The sequence below is a fragment of the Archocentrus centrarchus genome, chromosome 5 (genome assembly GCF_007364275.1).
Source record: "Archocentrus centrarchus isolate MPI-CPG fArcCen1 chromosome 5, fArcCen1, whole genome shotgun sequence".
NCBI classification, from domain to species: Eukaryota; Metazoa; Chordata; class Actinopteri; order Cichliformes; family Cichlidae; genus Archocentrus; species Archocentrus centrarchus.
The window spans coordinates 18,544,256-18,561,012 of NC_044350.1; the positions used below are offsets into that span (position 1 = coordinate 18,544,256).

General features: G+C 40.7%; 1 protein-coding gene across 1 annotated transcript; it reads left to right on the forward strand.

The window, feature by feature from the left end:
- Positions 1-3,277: 3,277 nt before the first annotated feature.
- On the forward strand, positions 3,278-16,241 carry tmem88bl (transmembrane protein 88b-like). The gene is made up of 3 exons (XM_030729693.1): positions 3,278-3,424; positions 4,711-5,005; positions 12,648-16,241. The coding sequence occupies exons 2-3, from the start codon at positions 4,712-4,714 to the stop codon at positions 12,873-12,875; spliced, it is 522 nt and encodes a 173-aa protein (XP_030585553.1). The 5' UTR covers positions 3,278-3,424; position 4,711; the 3' UTR covers positions 12,876-16,241.
- The last annotated feature ends 516 nt before the right edge of the window (positions 16,242-16,757 follow it).

Genomic DNA, 16,757 nt, shown 5'->3' on the forward strand with positions numbered 1-16,757 from the left:
CAGAAAATACTCAGAAAATCCAAGAAACTCTGTGAAAATCTAATAAAGAGAACTGTAGATTTACACAAGTTGGGAAGCTCTCTTGGGGCCATTTCCAAACAACTGCAGATTCCAAGATCATCAGTTCAAACAACTGTACGTAAATACAAGTTATTCAGATGCGTCACCACTTTGCCAAGGTCTGGAAGAAGACCCAAACTGTCACCCTCAGGTGAGTGGAAATTGGTTAGGATGCTCAGGAACAACCCAGCCCAGCCCGAGCTCAAGCCTGCCATGAACTGGAAATTGCTGGAACACCAGTGTCACACAGTGAAGTGAGTTTTACCTCGTCATGCACTGAGAAGATGTTGACCTAGAAAGAAGCCTCTGCTCCAAACTGGAGCAGGGTCTGTGCATCACGCTACAGATACACCTCCCCAGACCTCCTACGGTCCTGTCCACCTCTCCTAGAGTGACTGCCTGTCTCCTGGAATCTCCTCCACGCTCTTGAGAATGTGCTGGGAGACACAGCAAACCTTCTGGCAATTATACGTATGTGCCATCCTGGAGTAGTTGGACTATCTGTGCAACCTCTGTAGGGTCCAGGTATCACCTCATGCTACCAGTAGTGACACTGACCCTAGCCAAATGCAAAACTAGTGAAAAAACAGACAGAAAAGATGAGGAGAGAAAAAAAACATTCCTGTTTTGGGGCTTGTCTCATTGTTGCCCCTCTAGTGCACCTGCTGTTAGTTTCATTAACACCTAAACAGCTGAAACTGATTAACAACCCCCTCTGCTACTTATCTACCAGATCAATATCCCAGAAGTTTAATTGACTTGATGCTATACTCTGATTAAAAAGTGTCCGTGTCTGTGCTATGCTTCGTTCAGAAAGTTCACAGGCGCTCCAGCAGATGTCAGCAGATGTCACAGGTAGAATCTAGTGTGGTGATATTTACTGTCCACTTTACAAATTCTTCCTCCAGATCATCTACAACGTTTCTCCACTGATTCAGTCAATCCATCTTTCATCTCTGTTTCCATGTCCAGGCAATGTCTTTTCTTCCATTCCTCGTCAGCTCAGTCTCATATCCTCCTATCTTTTTCTCTTGTTCCGTGTAATTAAATTTGAGCAGCGAAAGGTTGACTGTCTGTCTGTGCTGGAAAACAAATCGATCATCCTCTTATCTGCAGCCACACAGCTGACAATGTTCTGAGAACCGCAGAGGGAGAAACTCGCAGGGACATTTGTGGATGCATCATAGCCCCCCCTCCCCATTCAATTTTAACTGTGCTCTGTGTAACACCTATCTTATACAATAAGCTCCTAACCTTTTTTTTTATGATGCGAATTTCCTGATGTAGTTTAGGTGCACTGGATCTCTGGGCCTTCCTTTGTTTTGTCTGTGCAGGATGTCTAGGTGTGTCCTTTGGGTTGTTTTCAGCTCTATGAATTTAGGCACACCTTAATCTGATTTTCCTGAGATTTTATCTGATTATCTGACAAGACTGGCTTACATTCACTTATATAAACTACAGCAAAGGTCACTTGATTGGACAGGCACCAAGACAAACAGGTCTAGGCTGTGAGTTGCCAATAATGTACTACAACTATTTTTGAATGATTATTTAAACTGATAAAATGCACCGTACTACCAGCTGCCCGCTCTGTGACACTGGCTTTTTATTGGACATTAGCTATCATTTTTAAACGTAACAATAATAATAACAACATAAAGACTTTATTTAAAGATATAGCCAATTTGTTTGAAAGCAGCAAGTCTGACATCTGAGAGCACAGTGTACTGACCACACCCTGGAGGACATTTCTATATCACCAAGGAAAAATAATTGGTCTGCAAGACGGATTCTTGATAAACAGTGTCAGCTGCATCAGAACAGAGAAAACTGCAGATTTGTCAGCTGCACATCCATGATGTGAATCTCCTGTTCCACCACCTCCCAAAGGTGCTCTATTGGATTGAGATCTAGTGAGTGTGGAAGTCATTTGAGTACAGTGAACTCGCTGACATGTTCAAGAAACCAGTTTGAGATGATCTGAGCTTTGTGAAATGGCACATTGTCCTGCTGGAAGCAGCCATCAGAAGATGGATACACTGTGGTCATAAAGAGATGAACATGGTCATCAGCAATACTCAGGTAGACTGTGGCCTTTAAATGATTTAATACAAAGGGACCCAAAGTGTACCCTCCCACATACCATTTCACCACCACCATTAGCCTGAACCAGTGATGTGACCAAGGTTGTTTATTCCAAATTCTGACCTTACCATCTGAATGTCACAGCAGAAATTGAGACTCATCATACCTGGCAATGTTTTCCAGTCTTTTATTGTCCAGCTTTTGTGAGCCTGTGCAGACTCTAGCCTCAGTTTCTTCTGCTGCTATAGACCATCTCCTTCAAGGTTTGACATGCTGTGCATTCAGCGATGCCCTTCTTCAAACTTGGTTGTAACGGTCGTTTGAGTTACTGTTGCCTTCCTTTCAGCTTGAAGCAGCCGGTCAGAGTTCTCCTCTGACCTCTGACCGCTACAAGGCACTCCCACTTGGAGAACTGCGGTTGTGTGGGAAAATCCCTGCAGATCAGCAGTTTCTGAAAAACTCAGACCATTCCATTTGGCACCAACAGCCACGACACTTTCAAAGTCACTTAAATCACATTTCTTCCCCATTCTGATGCTCAGTTTGAACTTCAACAGGTCATTGTGGCCATGTCTACAAGCCTAAATCCTGCTGCTATGTGATTGGCTAATTAGATATTTGTGTTAATGAGTACACGTGTGTTTATAAGATATTTTATAATTTGCAACTAATGGCCTAAGTAACAGTTTCATATATTAGATACCAATTGTTTAATTAGTGCTTAAAGTTTCCACGCTGTGTGCTACCTGTTTTCTTATATTTTAAGGTCAATTCAAGCAACACAGTATTTGCTCTTTGCCTGTTATGGGTAAGTTCAGAATATTTAACGTAACTGCTGCAGGAATGCAGAGAAATGATCACCGAGGCTTTAGTGCAATTCACCTGTAAGTAAATTTCGTAGCAATCCATCATTTTTTCTGCAGCGCCTTGCTTGATAAAGGCATTTGTGTACAAACAAACAAACAAAGCAATGAAACATTTTGTGTTAAAAGCAACAGTCTAAGCTTTAAATTTAATTGTCGTGCAACCGCGTGAGCGCGCATTTTAACGTTACGGAGCGCGCCCCGGAGTCGCTCGCTCCCGCAGGCGCACAGAGGATCCCGAGAGCAGAGCATCACTTCAGCAGCGCAGGGTCCGACTCACAGGTGCTTCTCTGCTGCTGCTTTGCTCGTGAACTGGCACCATTATTTTTGCTCGGAAACTAAAAGTTCCGAGTCGATTACTGGGAGAGAATCTCAGCAAACACACGGGGATAAACGCGGTTCACGGCTACATCAAGGTAAGCAATAAAAGAAAAAATCGTATTGTTTCCAGCATGTTAACGTGGTTTAACAGCCTTCTGTTAGAAGAAAAACAAGTATGAAACAAAATAGACATGATTTCAGTGGTTTCAAGAAAACTGAACTAAAGGGAGCAGAACATGTGGATTGCCGATAAATGAAAGGAAAACTGCATATCTTATTAAGGTTTTGGGTCATAAGGGCCACGAGAACTGCTGTGGTGCACTTTGGCACTGATTCTGTAGAGGAAGCATGAACGCCACTCATCCGAAACCCATTCCCTGATTTGGTGTTTTGATTATTGTGGTGGAGAGCACTGTCTTACACATCTGTCCAAAATCACCCATATGTGTTCATTCGGGTTAAGATCTGGTGACTGCAAAGGCCACAAATAATTTCCTGACTCATTAAACCATTCAGTGACTCCCGGTGCCCTGTGGATGGGGGACATTATCCTTCTGGAAGAGGCTACATTTAATCTGATAGGGAAAAATGTGAGCAACCCTTCCCACAGAGGGATACACATGGGCAAAAATGACACCCCCCCCCCCCCCCCCCCCTCCCACACACACACACACACACACACCATAACAGACCCACAAAGTATTTCTTCACAGTAAGGGTCAAAAGGTTCTGCTTCTTTTCGTTTAATTTGCCATGCATGTGAATGGCCATATGCAGATTGTGTCTGCAGCTCAGCAGCAGGTTGTTCAGGCTTAAAGGATTCAATCATTCACATAAAAAAAATGTATTTCTTTCTGGCTTGCGTCACAAAGACCTGATCGAAAAGATCGACCAGAGGAGTGACGGGAAGACACTAAAAAAGTGTGTATATGTGTGCAAGTGAAGTCAATATAGGCTTGAGGTTCCCCGTTTACATGGTCTGATGGGTTATTGGCTGTTTGAATGGAAAGAAGGAGTCAATGCGGGGATAGGGCTGTGTTTGTGCCTCAGATTTTTAATTCAAGTTTCAAAATTCAGCAAGCATGCAAATATAATTACAGCATCCAGCCTGAAGAGGATTCTTTAGGGTTGTGTGGCTCCTTGAGTCAACACAATAGTGATGATAACACAAAAGGACTGGATAAACATGCAGATATTTTCCATCAATTTAAAATGTTCACAAGAAGAAAATAAATAAAGAAAATTAACATAATGTCAGTAATGTTATGCAAGTTTGTTTTTTTTAAAAAAAAAAAAAGAATCCCATCTGCATGCTGCAGCACAGCCTCATTTTTTAGCTTGTAGAGCAAAAACATTCAGCTGATCAGACACTGTCTCACAGGATGTGTGGTATGGACGTGGACCTGGACGATGGTGGTTCAGCTGAGGAAGAGAAAGAGGAGGAGTTCTGGATCGGAGAAGGCGTGAAGATGCTTCCCCCGCCTGTGGCTCACAGCGGGGGCAGTGCTTGGGGCAGCCGCAGAGGTAGGTGTGGCTGCCTGGCCTGCGGGGCAGCTCTCATCCTCTGGAACCTGTGCGTCGTCTTAGCCAGCGCTCTGCTCCTGGCTGTGGTCTTCTTTGTGGTACTCCTGCCTGCAGGACTGCTGCTGTACGCTGGTTTCCTTTGCCACTCCAGGGTAAGCTGTAAAAGTGTGGTTTCACTTAGTCTGGTGTTTATTCTCTTTGTAGTAGGTATAAACAGAAAGTGTGATTTTATGGCCATAGTTCAGATTGTAAAGTTTTATCTGAGGCAATCGTGCCTCTGGATGAATTTTCAGAGAATACTTAGCAAAGGTTATTGGAGACACAGTGGCAAGGGGTTAAAACTATAATGTCAGACACAAAATGCTGTTTATTGGTGTTGAGAATGATAATGGGCCCCATAGGACAATACTATAACAATATAAAATAATGGAATTTTGGATAGCTAAGTTATCCACTGAGCTGTGGAAAATATTTGTTTTTTTTAATTCTACATATTTTCAAAACAAATTATATCCCCCAAAAGTCCTTTTGATCAATAAGATTTTCTCTCTCTCTGTTTGAAGTAAATAGGAACTATCTGTCACCATGCGCACACACACACTGAACAAACTGGAACAACTGCTTCTGTGTAACTCGCGCACTGTCCCGATTTACTGGACACACACAAAGTAAACAATCTGCCCTCTGTAACTGTATTAGTGTGTTGGAAGAGTTCATTTATTTTCAAGGGGACGTGTTATGCTCATTTCCAGCTTCATGTTTTTGTTCTTTTGCTCCATCAGGCCTCGCATAATCCTTGTTTATCTGGTACAGGGCCTTAGCACAGCTCCGCAATCCATCTGCTGCCTGCAAAAAGCTGTTTTAGCTCCATTTACGGGGAATGCTGACCTCATTTTATATATATATATATATATATATATATATATATATATATATATATATATATATATATATATATATATATATATATATATATGTAAAAGGAAAACCTATTGGCCCATTTTAACATGTTTATAGAGGAAACACTTGCCATCCCTGCAGAGATTCAATCACAATACTTTTCCATGGCAAGTAGAATTTGGCAGCTAATGAGATATTTCCCCCAAGACACCAATAAAACCATCAAACAGACACCTAATAACTAACCTACGGTGGATTTATTAGGTGGCCAGATTAATGTCTGTCAGCTGAATTGATAAGCTGCTGTTTATTAAGTGATACTGTTATAGTGTAGTGCTTGCTGCTCATGTCTGATGGCTCCAGGTTTTTAATGTAGGTGGAAGAGGCGAGTGCTTCTCTGAACATGCAGGTGTATTTGGTTCTGAATATGTATTTTATTCATTTTTGAAGTGAGAAAAAGAAAGAAAAAAACAAACCTTTCAAAACAAATTATGTAAAAGTTTTGGACATACTTTCACTTGTAAAGGCTTAGCAGTTTATCAGTTCACTGGGCTTTGATTGACTCAATAGGATTTGCAAAGCAGGTCAAGAATTATTAGGAGTTATCACTGTCTCTGACTCTTCAAACCCCGCAGTAACATCCGACAGCTGTGGGCTCCTCTAAAGTAAAACTGGCTGTGGATCATAGAAAAAGATTCCTACAAAGCAGTATAGAAACATCTTTGAGGGCAAGCGTAGAAGTCACACTAACATTTTGAAGAACAGTGGATGGACAGAAAAGTAACAGAAAAAAAAAAACACTTATATGACTATATGAAGGGCTGACACAGGCCTAGTGGTGCTACTTTCCAGGTTAGAATAGAAGAATCACCAGAGGAAGAACCTCACCACAAAAGACAAAAACATGTAAACATGCTTTGCGGGTTGTGCAGCATCAAAAAAACTCAAAACAAAACAAGAAATCTTGAGGGAAGAGTGGAGTCAACTATATATCATCAAATTCATCCTGCAGTCAGTCAAGGAAGAGAAACTGACATGAAATGAGGCTGACTTATACAACAGGACAGTGATCCAAAGTGGAACCATTCACTACTTCATGAAACATCAGCTGAAGATTTAGAGTGGCTCAGACACTCCTTGGACCTGACCATCCTTGAAAAAAATCTGTGGGGAGAGCATTTAGATTGAACCTGAAGTGATCTGAGGAGTGGGTGAAAGTCTGGTAGCTGGCTACAAAAAGCATTTGAAGCTGTAATATTTGGCAAAGAGGGGTTATTAAGGAGCAAGGGGATCCAAACCTGTTACACATAGTTAATTATTTTCACCTATTTTTTTTTTTTAAAGTAATAACAAAAGTCACCCTAAAAACTAACCAAAGTGTTTGATGTAGTGTTAATTTTGTCTGTTGCTGCAGGGTTGTATTTACTTATTTTCATTAAGCAACCAACAAGTATGCAAATATTTGGGCAACCCCAGGCAAATATGCCCAGGGTTGCCCAAAGATTTGCATCCAGCTTTAAGAGTAAGTTCACAAACCATTTACTAGCAGGAATCCACACTGCTCCTTCCCACTAAGTCTTGTTTAACTTCTCTGGATGTTTAGGCAAGTAAGCCCATGCCATTTCCAGACAATGAGAGGATTATCTGTCATTAAGGCTGGCACTGGAACCTAGAGAAGGCAAACAATCAGCCTTCAGGCTAAGTGTTCTTGGCAGCATTTTTTTTACACGTTAACTCACACCCTCCTCTCGGAGGTGTTCAGACATATGCTTTGGGTTTGTACAGCAAAACAAACACGGTGGCTTGAACCTGAATGTCAGTTTGTCAGCATTTTTTATAGTGAGGTGAGAAGAGGGTTGTGGCTCATTTCAACCCAATATCACGGCAGAGCACGTAACAGGCACGCTGATTCACTATGTGGATGTCATGCTTTGCCTGTCCTAGGCGTGAAATGGGCACACATGCAAACACGCATGCAAGTTGCAAGATGGCTAATATGCATTTGTATTTGGCCTCCCTACACCTATTCTCTCCTCTGCCTCGTCTTTTTCTTAAGTAATCTTGGTAGTGTAGTATTGTTGAAATGGCTGCTAATCAAGAAAAAGGTGGTAGCAACTTGTTGGCTTTAAATAAAATATGGCCCCCTGCTGAAACTGCAGTGTAAACATACAACTTGCATGCATGTCCATTTGACACGTAGAACAGGCAAAGTGTGACATCCAGATGGTGGCCTAGCATGTCTGTTACACTCTGGTGTGATACTGCCCTGCTCATTTTTTGTGAGTTACATAAGAGGCAGATAAATCATCAGTAAAGGAGGGTGGGTCTGGGCATCATATCAAATCAGGCTGGAGAGAGCTACAGTTCTGTCCTTGGGTAACCTGACAGGTCATAAAATTAGAGTCAGCCTGAAGACCCTGGTTGTCTAGGTTAGGGGTGATTTAGTTTCTGTCAGTGCAGCCACGTAGGAGACTGCAGACAAATTAAAAACATGCAATGATGGACATGGAACGAGAATATAATCATGATTAGGCCAGAATAAATGTCAGTACAGGCAAAACAATTACATACAATGTCAGCCAGACTTTGTATTTTTGTGGTGACAAAGCATGGAGCAAGGGACCTGGTGAGAAGACGAGGCTGTCTGATTTGGTGCCTGCACCAGCTGTGCACAGACTTACTGTCAGAATGACAAGGAGGGAAATGTACAATATGCAGAGGTGTGTGTGTGTGTGTGTGTGTGTGTGTGTGTGTGTGTGTGTGTGTGTGTGTGCGCGCGCGTGCGTGCACTTGTAAGTGTGTATTAAACACTGTTGTGGCGATGGTGCATTTGGAGAAAGTAGCTTGTAAACAATCTCAGAATGAGAAACATGTGCAAAATAAATTCAATTCAATTCTGTTCAACTTTATTTATAGAGCACCAAATCACAACAAACAGTTGCATCAATGTGCTTTCTATTGTAAGACCGTACAATAATTACAGAGAACACCCAACAACCAAAACAACCCACTATGAGCAAGCATTTGGTGTCAGTTGGAAGGAAAAACTCCCTTTTAAAAGGAAGAAACTTCCGGCAGAACCAGGATCAGGAAGGAGTATCCATCTGCCATGACAGGTTGGAGGTGGGGAGAGGGAGACAGGACAAAAGACACACTGTGGAAGAGAGCCAGAGATTAATAATAACTCATGAGTAAATGCAGAATGGTGTATAAACACAAAGAGAGTGAAAAGAGGTGAGTGAAAAAGAAAAACAGTACTCAGTGCATGATGGAAAGCCCCCCCAGCAGCCTAGGTCGATTGCAGCATAATGGTTCAGGGACACCTGATCCAACCCTAACTATAAGCTTGATCAAAAAGGAAAGCTTTAATCCAATCTAATCTTAAAAATAGAGAGGGTGTCTGTCTTCTGAATCTAAACTGGGAGCTGGTTCCACAGAAGAGGGGCCTGAAAGCTGAAGGCTCTGCCTCCCATTCTACTCTTAAGTATCCTAGGAACCACAAGTAAGCCAGCAGTCTGAGAGTGAAGTCCTCTAGTGGGGTAATAAAGGACTATGAGGTCTTTAGGTAAGGTAGGGCCTGATTATTCAAGACCTTGTGAGAAGAATGATTTTAAATTCAATTCTGGATTTAACAGAGCCAATGAAGAGAAGCCAATATGGGAGAAATCTGCTCTCTCTTTCTAGTCCCTGTCAGTACTCTAACTGCAGCATTTTGGATCAGCTGAAGGCTTTTCAGGGAGCTTTTAGGACAGTATGATAATAATGAATTACAATAGTCCAACCTAGATGTAATAAATGCACGAATAAGCTTTTCAGCATCAGTCTGAGAAAGGATGTTTCTAATTTTAGAAATATTGTGCAAATGCAAGAAAGCAGTCCAACATATTTGTTTAATATGTGCATTGCAGGACATATCAACATCTAGACATATAGAAGCAAGAAATTAGAGGTCATCCAGGCCTTTATGTCCTTAATACATTCCTGCAGTTTAACTAATTGATGTGTGTCATCTGGCTTCATGGATAGATAAAGCTGGGTATCATCTGCATAACAATGAAAAGATATGCAGTGCTTTCTAATAATACTGTCTAAGGGAAGCATGTATATTGTAAATAGAATTGGTCCTAGCACAGAACCCTGTGAAACTCCATAATTAATTTTAGTGTGTGAAGAAGACTCCCCATTTACATGGACAAATTGGAGTCTATTAGATAAATATGATTCAAACCACTGCAGCGCAGTACCTGTAATGCCTATGGCATGCTCTAATCTCTGCAATAAAATGTTATGGTCAACAGTCGCTAAAGCTGCACTGAGGTCCAACAGGACAAGCACAGAGATGAGTCCACTGTCAGAGGCCATGAGAAGATCACTTGCAACCCTCACTAATGCTGTTTCTGTACTGTGATAAATTCTGAAGCCTGAATGAAACTCTTCTAATGAAACATCCCTCTGCAGATCATCAGTTAGCTGTTTACGCTTTCAAGAATTTTTCAGAGAAAAAGAAGGTTGGAGATTGGCCTATAGCTAAGACAGCTGGGTTTTGTGATGGCTTTTTAAGTAATGGTTTAATTACTGCCACCTTAAAAGCCTGTGGCATGTAGCCAATTAATAAGGTTGATTAATCATATTTAGGATTGAAGCATTAATTAATGGTGGGACCTCGGGTTGTTCTTATTTTCTTCAATCAGTGATGAATAGTAAGGTGTCTTAGCTTTACGGAGGGCTTTTTAAAATTAAAATTTTTATTTTTTTTAATAGAGCAGCAGACTCTTTTTCCAGGCTAGATCTTCAAAATTAGTGAGACGCGCTATTTCCTCTCCAGCTTACGAGTTATCTGCTTTAAGCTGCCCGTTTGTGAGCTACAAACATGCAGCCAGGAGTCAGGCACTTCTGATTTGAAGCTTTCTTTTTCAGAGGAGCCACATCTAGTGTCTTATGCAGTGAGGAGGTGAAGCTAGTAAGGAGATAATTGATCTCTGTGAGACTAGAGTTTAGGTAGCTGTTCTGCACTGTGTTGGCACATAGCATTGAAGAGGATAATAATGGAGGAATTATATTCTTAAACTTAGTTGCAGCACTTTCAGAAAGATTTCTACAGCAATAAAATCTATTCTCCACTTCTGTGTAACCCATTAAAGTAAATGTAAGTGTAATTAAGAAATTATCAGACAGAAGAGGGTTTTCAGGGAATACTGTTAAGTCTTCAGTTTCTATGCCACATGTCAAAACAAGATCCAGAATATGATTAAAGTGGTGGGTGGGCTCATTTACAGTTTGAGATAAGCCAATTGAGTCTAATAATAGATTAAATGCAGTGCTGAGGCTGTCATTCTCAGGATCCACATGGATGTTAAAATCACCCACTATAATTATTTTATCTGAACTGAGCACTAAATCACATAAAAAGTCAGAGAAATCAGATAAAGAAACAATAAAAACGATTGTAAAATGAGAATGATTGTTTGTCTTAACATATGATTTAGTCATTTCCCTTTGTATTTTTAACACATTTATAAACATAAATAAGTAAACATGTTGTGAGAGAAAAAAAGAGCCACAATCAAAAAAGTAGGTGATATACATTCACTGGACACTTTATTAGGTACACCTTACTACTGCTGGGTTGGATGCCCTTTTGCTTTCCGAGCTGCTTTAATTCCTTGTGGCATAGATGCAACAGGGCACTGGAAACATTCCTCAGAGATTTTGGTCCATGTTGACATGACAGCATCACACAGTAGCTGCAGATTTGTCAGCTGTTCATCCATGATGTGAATCTGCTCTTCCACCCTATCCCAAAGGAGATCTGGTCACTGTGGAAGTCATTTGAGTACAGTGAACTCATTGTCATGTTTGAGAAACCAGTTTGAGATGATCTGAGCTTTGTGACATGGTGTGTTATCCTGCTGGAAGCAGCCTTCAGGAGATGGGCACACTGTGGTCATAAAGGGATGGACGTCAGCAACAACAGTCAGGATATTGTGTTTAAATTATGGTCATTTAGTACAAAGAGGCCCAAAGTGTGCCAAGAAAATATCCCCCACACCATTACACCAGCAGCCTGAACCACTGATACAAGGCTGAAGGTAAACAACATGCTTTCCTGTTGTTTATGCCTGATCCAACCATCTGAAAGTCACTTAAATTTCCTTTCTTCCCCATTCTGTTGTTTGATTTGAACTTCAGCAAGTCATCTTGACCATGTCTGCATACTGAAATGCACTGAGTTGCTGCAATGTTAGAGATTTGAATTAGCAGGAAACTGTACCTAAAAAAGTGTTTAGGGAGTTTATATATCTTATAAGATTTAAAATACATATAAAACATCAACATTTAGTATTGGAGAAAGGGAATTTCTTTTCTTTTTTTCATGTGGTAATTAAGTAAAAAGAGGTCATCAAATGTCACTTCAAATGCATCTGAATTTGAACAAAGCAGGTGGAGGTTTTTACTTCATGCGTGTTGTGGAGTCCCACAGCTGTGAGTTTCTGCTGCTAACTTTGTTTGTTTTTTTGTTTTTTTTACCTTTTTTCCACTTTTTGTAAGTTTCTGTTTTTTACTATCTGGCCACCCACTGTCCTCCTCCCCCTCTCGCTTGCCCTCGCAGGTGATTGACAGCTCAGAAGCTTACTGATGGCACTCAGCGAATTCTTATCTTATAGAGAGACAGAGCAAGGCAGGGAGAAACTCTGTCACACCCCACTACCCACACGGTCCCACTACTGCACCCTGAGCACACAGCCAAACAAGCCTCATATTTAATGAATACAAATCCTGTCTGTTTGCTTTTTCACAGAAGAGAAGGAGCTCCTGCTGAAGCCAAAGTGCTCGTCACGTCTTTTTGGAGCACTTCTGTCTCATCTGAGCTCCCCTCTGCGTTTGTCCTTGCAGGTCCTTGATGCCCCCTCTGCCATCTGCCGTTACCTTGATGACAACAGCTGCTCTGCCCTCATCATCCTGGGCTTTGTGATGATGTCTCCGCTCGTGGTTGTGGTGGCCGCTGTTTTCTGCGGGCTGCTCCGAAAGTTTCGACTCCTGCTTTTCATTCAGCCGATCACGCGTGCCTGGTACAGAGGGAGGCTGCTGGACTGGGCAGGCAGCATCCACGCCTGGGTTTGATCAAAACGGGGAAGGTGGTGCTGAAAGTCACGAGGGTGTGAAAAGCAAGAAGTGATTAGAAAGATTGTGTAAAATGAACCAGAGGGTTACAGATGGTTTTACAAAAATAGACAGATCATTATAATTGATGTGACAGTCATACTTTGTTAATGGTTATAAAAAGCAGTTGGCATTTTTAGAAATATTTGAGTCCTCTTGAGTCTAACAGATCAATATCACCCTCACTGTCTGCATGGTGAAAATGAAGCTGCAAACACCAGATAATTAGCTTAGCGACATATACAAAACATATACATTTACATTAACCATGTAATATGATCATTTGAGCGCTTTAGAGGTGATAGAAGGTGGATTTCATGAGCCTTTCCAGCTAAATGTTTCTGGGCTTTGTGCTTATCTGAGAGCCCTCTGCCTTCATCCTCGCATTGAGAGTGAAGCGACTTCTCACTGATCTCTCAGGCAGGATGGAAACAAGTGTGTTTTCTAAAATGTCAAACTGTTTTTGTGTCATATTTTTGTTTATTCATTTGTGTACCCTGTGTCCATTTTAGGTAATTTTGTGATTTTTCGGGGGGTAATGACACTAGAGTTGGGCTGGTGGGTTTATTTGGCTTTTACATGGTTTCTCTGATATGTAGAGCCATCTTTTTTGTTTTTTAATTTTGAAGATACAAGAAGCTCAAAGCTTGTAAAACACATTATGCACTCATTTAAGTGAACTAAATACACACCAGAACAGTCCAGAAAAAAAAACACTTTGGAAAGTGAAGGCTACCTGCAGGGTTTTCACACAAGCTTTAACAGCTTCTTAGACACAGTATTGTTATTTTCTTTTTAGGATGCATCAAATACTGGTTTAACTATGATTTTGTATAAAAACTAATATTTTTGTGATTTTGTATTGCCTGTCTGCCAACTATGTGGATGTGTTTACATGTGAGATATTCTCAGAAATGTGAAGTTATTTGTGTTTAGACTTAAGAAGTATCACAAAAAGTCGAACCAGTTTTCCAGACACCAGACTAAAGGCCCTAGCAGACATTCCAGGTTGCCTAGATAAGCCTCTAATGTACAGTATTCTGCAAAAGTCTTGAGTCACCCCTCATTTCTTTATCTTTTGCTTACAAAAAACCAAACCTTTTTGTAATTTTTTAAAATTAGTCTTGAGCAATAGTTCAAAGTAGCAGAAAACTGTCAAAGATCCAGTGTTTAATTGCATCGTTAGGCAGTTTGTTACTAGCAGCCTATGGCAAAAACACATAATTTGAGTTTATACAACAGTGAGTGTCTACAGACATCTGTAAAACATGGTGGAGGCTCTCCCATGGTTTGTGGCTGCATTTCAGTAAGTGGAGTTGGAGATCTTTTCAGAATTAGGAATGCGGAAAAGTACTATCAGATTTTGATCCACCATGCAATACCATCTCTGGAAAACTGCTTCATTTTTCAGTGATCCCAAGCGCACTGCCAATGCAGTAAAAGCAGACCTGGATAGAAAAACATAGTGGAACACCATCAGTCATGGATTGGCCTCTCCAGAACCAGGACCTCAACTTTACTGAAGCAGTGTGGGATCATTATGACAGAGAGCAGAACAAAAGGCAGCCAACATCCAAAGAAGAGCTTTGAATGTCCTTCAGGAAGCCTGGAGAACTATTCCTGAAGACTGCTTGAAGAAATTACATGAAAGCATCCTAAGAGAGTTCAGGCTGTGTTGAAAAATAAAAGTGGTCACACCAAATATTGAGTTTCAAACTCATTAGAATTGTACAAACTGGATTTTTATGTGTGCTTGCACATTTGAATAAATCACTGCACCTGTTTCCCATTTTCCTAGCGAACTATAAAGAAATTAGGGGTGGCCCGAGACTTTTGCACAGTACCGTAGTTGCTATCATTGATTGTCATATGACAATCAACAGTATCCTGCACTCTCATTTGTAGGCACTTCTATTGCTCACCTTGAAGTTGAGAAAAGTTTAACCTGGCACCAGTTTAGTAGTTATTTTGGCCATTATTGTTGTCTCCGATCACCACACTGCTTCTAGTGGCTTCCTGTGTGGATAGCGCTTAAGTGATCTGTTTTTAATTTATGCAACTTAGTCCAAGCTGTTGGGCTTTCAAAAATCCTTAAAACCAAGGTGAATCGTGTAAAATAATAACTAGAATTACTTTCTTATGGTGGCAGTTTACATTAAGACTCATACGCAGTAAATACTCTGAAGAAATGTAATCGATGGCACCACTTCAGTATCTGATCAAATGTGAAATATGGTCACAGTCTCCTCCTTCTGCTCCTGAGTTACACTGTTAAATAATGGCAGGAAAGGTGTTTTTGCAGAACATGATGGTGTCATTATTTGATTTTACTCTATCAGGCACTTTTGTAAGTTATGGCCTAAAATGCTTTTTGGTGATCATAAGCTTTGACCTCCGACATCTAATCAGCTCATCCTTGAGTCCAAGTTTGAGTCCGAGTTTTTGTGCCAAAATATGAAGCAATCGTTTCATGATGTTCATGAGAACAGGGCTGACGTGCAGTAAATATGTATGGATAAACAATCCGAAATCATAAACGCCCACCCAGAGGCATGAAAAAGTGTTCACAAGGACTTCCATTTGTCTGTTAGGTGGCATACATGTAAATCAACAATAAAGTTTCTTCTCAAAGACTTTACCCAATGTAGCATCATTAGCAGTCACACGTTGCGTATGTGGGGGGTGGGGTTGAAGCATGTTTCATTTTAATGCATCTTTTAGATCACATTGTGCCATAAAGAAATACCCTTCATCATGAACACAACTAAAGTCGACAGCATGACAAAGTAATTGCCTTTCAGTGGGATCAGAGTGTTAAAGAGGGATTTGAATCATCACATCAGGAGCTCATTGTGCTGCCTCTTTGCTTTCTGGTCCTTCAAATTCACCAGTGACACGCTGCACATCCTTTTATCTGTGTCCTTGCTCCATAGTCGAGTGTTCAGACTTGTGGTTTCGTCTCTCAGAAGAAAGAATTTTATTTTATGATGAGCATTTATTACTCAGCATCTGCCACTGTTATTATACTAAATATGTATTTTGTTTTTGCTTATTTATTAGTGTGTTTTGTCTCTGTTTACTAATCTGGATGTGTTTTTTCCTAAAATAATAAAACACTGTTGATCCAGCCAGATAAGTGGTAGAAAATGAATGGATTGGTGTTGAGACCAGTGTTTTAGAGACCTGTGTAGGAAAGGGGTTGAAATGTATTCTTTTTTAATGTGATGGGGTTGTCTGGCAGCAAATGCCACATCTGGAACAAATTAGTGGGAAGACTGCAACAGCTAATTGAGGTTTATTTTATTTATTTATTTGTTCAGTTTTCAATTTGGTGTTATCAACAAAACAGCATGCTCTGACTTTCCATCAATAAAAAAGAGGACATCTCTTTATTGGCATGTCTCCTTTGTGTTGTGACCTGTTTTTGAGAGTTGGAGAGCTTTGATGATGGAGCAATAGCATTTACTTCTCACTTTCTCTCTCAGACATACATGCTGGCACACACTTCAATACTAATATGACACTATCACACTCATTTCTGAGGAAAACAGCACAATAAAGTCTGCGATAAAACCTGAGCACTGGTCTGCCCGTCACATCTGTGCAGTACAACAGAGTAAATTAGCTAATTAAAGGACAATGTTGCCTCTGATTATGTTTTTGTCCAGTCTTTCCTGATGATTTAGTCTGCCTATTAATGCAGTTCAGCACAGTTCATACTGACAGACAGATAAACACTTTCCTGCAGCCTGAAGTGCTGACGTGTCTGCTTTCAGTACCAGCACACAATAGGATGACTGTGTGAGTCTTGCAGTTTGCAAAAGCTCTCTTCAGTATCTAAAG

What these genes read in the sequence shown, in the direction of transcription:
- tmem88bl (XM_030729693.1), top strand. Translation starts at nt 4,712, where the DNA reads ATGTGTGGTATGGACGTGGACCTGGACGATGGTGGTTCAGCTGAGGAA. An exon ending in GTTTCCTTTGCCACTCCAGG is followed by an intron (nt 5,006 to 12,647) that starts GTAAGCTGTAAA and finishes TTGTCCTTGCAG; the next exon opens with GTCCTTGATGCCCCCTCTGC.